The sequence below is a fragment of the Barbus barbus genome (genome assembly GCF_936440315.1).
Source record: "Barbus barbus genome assembly, chromosome: 26".
In the NCBI taxonomy this organism is placed as follows: Eukaryota; Metazoa; Chordata; class Actinopteri; order Cypriniformes; family Cyprinidae; genus Barbus; species Barbus barbus.
In genome coordinates, this window is record NC_136754.1 from 8,336,244 (window position 1) to 8,341,520 (window position 5,277).

Here is a 5,277-nt window from a genome sequence, read left to right on the forward strand (position 1 = left end):
ACAGCAGCAGAGCAAGATGGAGCTGGAAAGTCCTCACTCGTGCTGGTGTCACGGTCTTGTTCTAAATGTAATGGGTTTGCAACCTGAGAATGCTCTCTATTGAGATGTTTAGTATAAGAATTGAAGTTATGGTATGTTCGTTGGCAATTGTTTTGACTACAAACAATTGTATAATCCTGTCCATCAGAAAGTGCATGGACATGCCTAAGATGAATTATGAGTTTCCGGACGTCTTTTGAAGTTGATTTTTTACACCTTGGACATATGTACATGGTGGTACAATTTAGGATAGTGCTTGAAGCTTCGAAATAAGCTCCACAACTTTGGATCTCTTCCCACCAGAGAAAGGAATGTCATATACATTTTCAAGGAAATTAAAGACCGATGTAAGTTGGACAGGATATTGTACATTGCAAACCCAATACGTTTTGAACAGCTTGTCAATGGCACACGTCAGACTGTTATCGTTGAGTGGAATGGTGACTTTGTCATTCTCGGCCACAATGATGTATTGCGCTGTAGAACTGCGGGCTCCTAAACAGACAATGTGGGGTTGATGGTTTTCCACCATTGTCTGGGAATGATCCAGGAGGCTGGAGATGCTGGTTCCAGCCTGTAAACATAAAAGTACATTTTTTAAAAGCTATTATTAAAACAATTCAAGTGACTGAAGGTTTTCTTAAAGGGATAGTTCACCCAAAAATTTGAATTCTGTCAGTAATTACTCACCCTCATGTCGTTCCAAAACCGTAAGACCTTCTATTATCTTCGGAACACAAATTAAGATATTTTTGATGAAATCTGAGAACTGTCTGACTCTTCATAAACAGCAACAGAAACAAAACTGACACAAAACTGAAATGTTCCCAAATGCAGAAACGTAGAAAGGACATCAGTAAAATTGTCTGTGACATCAGTGATTCATCTGTAATTTTACAAATTCAACAACTTTTTCCTCCTCATTCCATCTGCTGCCTGTATGCCGCCATTGTGAAGAGAGTATCATGACGCATGTACTTGCTTCCGCTTGATGTAAACAAGGCATGCATTTGCTGTCCTCTGCTCATAAACAAAACACGACGAGTGCTTTGTTTACATGGACAGGAAAGCCTGTGCATACGTCGTGATACTCTCTCCAAAACTGCAGCACACCACGGCAGATGATAAAGAGAAGAGTTGTTGAATAAACCTGTTATTTTTGTTTTCTTTGAGCACAAATGTATCATAGCTTCATATCAGCACAACTGAACCCCTGATGTCACATGGACTCTTTTACCTATATCCTACATTTCTGTGCTTGGGAACATTTCAGGTGTGTTGCTGTTTATGGAGGGTCCGAAAGCTTTTGAATTTCATCAAAAATATCTTAATTTGTGTTTGCAAAGTTGAATGAAGGTGTTACGGGTTTGGAACGACATGAGGGTGAATAATTACTGACTAAGTAATAAAACTTTTTTGGATGAACCATCTCTTTAATTCATTTGCATTCATTGAACTGAAGGCCAGGGATATTTTCTTATTTATGTTCAAAAGAAAATAGGAATGCACAATATTATCACTTCACTGTTTTGTATCACTGCATTTCATTTGAGAATGCACATACAGAATGATGTGTTTAGTGTGATAGCGTGCAGTGACAACAGCAGCAACAGCCTCCCTTTGGTACTAATGTTCATTCGGTAAGGCGTTTTTTTTGTTTGTTTAGTGGCCGCTGTTGGTCTATTTATAACAAAATAAAAAGTAAAATGCACAAATAACCTTAAGATACTTAGCCAAAGTGAGCTAAAAAATACTGACAAAAACCTAATATTGTGCATCCCTAAAAGAAAACAAAATGAAAACAGTATAGTTTTATGTAAATTAGAGAGTCATGTAATTAAGTAACATCACAAAGTGCTTGCACAGAAAACTAACAAACTAAAACATAAACATATTAGGGCAATCAAGCTGCTTACCGGCTTAATGTCCAAGAGGTAAGAAAGGGCTGACTTTGTACTGCATTTGGCCCAACCTTTGCTCCTTCCGGACGCAGTGGGGGGCAGCAGTGTAGTAAGAATTTGAAGAGCTCTGTAACATGACTCTGTAGTATAATAAAAAAAAACACAAAATATAATGGCATTTTTCAAATGGCTGAAATAATGGCAGACTTTGATCTCCAACTTTGCCTTCAGAGAACTAGTAAAACTAATGGTGTCCACTGAAAGAAAAACAACGGTTTGACAGAACAAGCAAAGTAGCCTACCTTCACTCTCATTATCAGTTTGCATGACCAGAGGATCTTTCACTGTGGACATCTTTTGCAACTTCGGAACAATATTTCCTTCCCATTTTCGAAGAAAGAGGTCAGCCTTCCCAGGAAACATTTTTCCAAACTCAGTGTCAAGCTACAACATAGGATACAATACACAATTACAACACTACCGTGTTTTCTCAGTATGTTCACAAATGATCAAATCTAAGTTTATGCAATCATAACAGTAAAAAAAAAACTACTATACTTCAGTTTTATGATTTGAATTAAACTGATTGAAGTAAAATAAATGGTGGAGCTTGATTTCAGTGCACCTTACAATCTCTAGCTTGCAGCAGACTGATGGTTGGAGGGGAGTGGTTAAAGGATGTTTAAAGGACTTTATTTTATACTTTATTTTAATTAAATTGCATAGAATTTTTCATCACAAGATTAGTAATGTGCACTAACAAAGTATATAAAAAAAACATTTTGAATTCATTTGGACTTTAAATGTTAATATTTAGCAGCCTTGTCCCTGTACTGACAAGTCTATTTATACCTAGCTAGAAGAAAAAAAACACAAAACACAAGATGCAAAACACAAGATGTTCTTACCAAGTATGGCATGTCTACAAATCGAGGATATTGTTCAAAAATCTCTTGCACTGTTGGGGACGTGTTTGCAATCCATAACCTGCGATTACTATATGTTTTCTCCATGCCCAATTTGATGGTATTGAGGTTTTCTGGAGATGGTTTCATCCTTTTGATCACAGTCATCCACTCCTGAGTGGAGTCCTCCTCCCCTTCAGCATATGTTATATCCAAAGTAAAAAAGGCAAAGAAAAACACCAATCTGTTATATACATATACTGATTACACATACATTCATAATGTAAAATGTAGTTAACAAACAGTGTTATAATGAATATTTATTACAAAAACAGCTAACAAAAGCTAGATAAACCTTCAAGATATAAACCTAAACACATCCTTTTTGAGATAAAGACATGCGAATGTCGAAGTCAATCAAATGTTAAACGTTACAGTAATACATCATAGTATTCTTTAAAGACATTTAACAAGACATCAATACATTATGTTGTTTAATGAAAGAAAGGCGACGGATAGCAGTGAAAGTGATAAGAGTTAGCTGCTAGCTGCTACCGCTTTGTCAAACTCATTAACGACAATCCTGCCATGGCCGCAGCGTTTTATCGGACGTCATATAATTGGCAACAAATCAAGCAAAGAAAAACATAAAACTCGTTAAAAATAAGTTCTCTCCAGAAAGCGAGGAACAAACGTACCAAAATGTAAAGAAATAATAATGTGTGAAGCATTAACTATCTGACGCCGTTTTCGCCCTGTTCAACACCGCCTCTCGTGACTACCGAAAATACCCGTATGAATGACTAGAGGCTGCTAACTAAACGCACATTTGACCGTCTAAAAAATTCACATTAAACATATATATGACAGTTTCTAATAATTAAAAATAATAAATCCAAATACCTGACATGTGCATCCAAGTCACCCATGGATGGAGATAGAGGCGCGAAATTGCTTAACGGCTTGCGGAGTGACGTAGCAGCAATGTGATTGGATGATAGTTAACACATGTTGTGTTGGACACACTGTGTTGTTTCTCTCTTTCTCTCTCTCTCTCTCTTTTACACATGATCAACTTAAAATTACACAAAATGTGTTAAAATAGCCATAACACAAAAAATGTGTTATTAATTAACACATCCTTTTTGAGAGTGTACAAATATACTCATGCTACTTATGACTGGTTCTGTGGTCCAAAGTCACATATTAGATAGACAAGACAATTAAAAAAGTAATGAAATAAAGATAAAAAAAGTAATAAAAATTGTTTGTTTGTATTTTGTATTCATTCATTCATTTTTCAAATATCCCAAATTTTGCTGAACATCAGATGCAGGTACCGCTGAGGTCTAATGTTTACTATATATGTGGACTCACTGTTCCCTCACAGCAGACAGTTCTTGTACCTGCAGCAGAGAGGAGACATCGTGCTTCACTGATCCTTTCCCACCTCTCTAAGAGAGACAGCTGCAGGAGATACAGAGAGGAAGAACCACCACACAGACATACACCCATAGACACACATATACACACATACATTTACACCCACACTTGCTTCCACAGCTACAAACACAAGCCATTACTGTCCATCTGCCTCACTGACAGGTGAGCTGTGAGGGCAAGCCTGAGTGGAGCTATACTAATGAGTCTCTCTCTCGGCTCTAGACTGGGCCGGGGCCACCGGGTTCTCCGCTCTTAATGGTAGTGCTACCCAATTAACCACCATCACAGCATACACCACACTCCTGACCTCACATGACTCCTTTGCATATGGAGGCCCAAGTTGAATCGGAAAACTACATTTCCCTGCAGCCCCTGTTGTTCATATGAAACTACCTCACACAAAGATTCCTAAAATACTGATTTAGGCTGGTTTAGTATCTCTCTTGAAAATCATACACATACAGAAGAAATGCTTTTAATGATTCATTTATCCTCAGCAATGTGGTTGCTAGGAGACCTGCAAATCTAATGAGAATGTTGGCATTTTGTTGCCTTTTACTAAAATTTGGGGTTTGGAAGAATTTTGTAATGTTTTTGAAAGCAGTCTCTTATGTTCACCAAGAGTGCATGTATTTGATCAAAAATACAGTAAAAACTGTAATATTGTAAAAAATTATTTGGATTTCATACTTTTATTTTAATATATATTAAAATGTAATTTATGTCTTTGGACGGCAAAGCTGAACTTTCAGCAGCCAGTACTGCAATCTTTAGCTGGTTATTATATATATATATTAGGTGTATATTATATATATATATATATATATATATATATATATATATATATATATATATATATATATATATATATTATTTAGGTTTAAGTTAAGGTATGAAAAAAGTTTGAAAAAGACTATTATTATTATCAGCATTAGCAGTAGTTCATATTAATATTAATAGCTGAATTATTTTGTGGAACTCATGATTCT

General features: G+C 36.1%; 1 protein-coding gene across 1 annotated transcript; it reads right to left on the bottom strand.

Moving 5' to 3' along the window:
• Positions 1 to 223: 223 nt before the first annotated feature.
• Positions 224 to 2,915, bottom strand: LOC306846030 (uncharacterized protein). The gene is made up of 4 exons (XM_079379100.1): positions 2,849 to 2,915; positions 2,243 to 2,384; positions 1,956 to 2,080; positions 224 to 613 (listed from the first exon to the last, which is right to left on the bottom strand). The coding sequence occupies exons 1-4, from the start codon at positions 2,858 to 2,860 to the stop codon at positions 284 to 286; spliced, it is 609 nt and encodes a 202-aa protein (XP_079235226.1). The 5' UTR covers positions 2,861 to 2,915; the 3' UTR covers positions 224 to 283.
• Between the last annotated feature and the right edge of the window lie 2,362 nt (positions 2,916 to 5,277).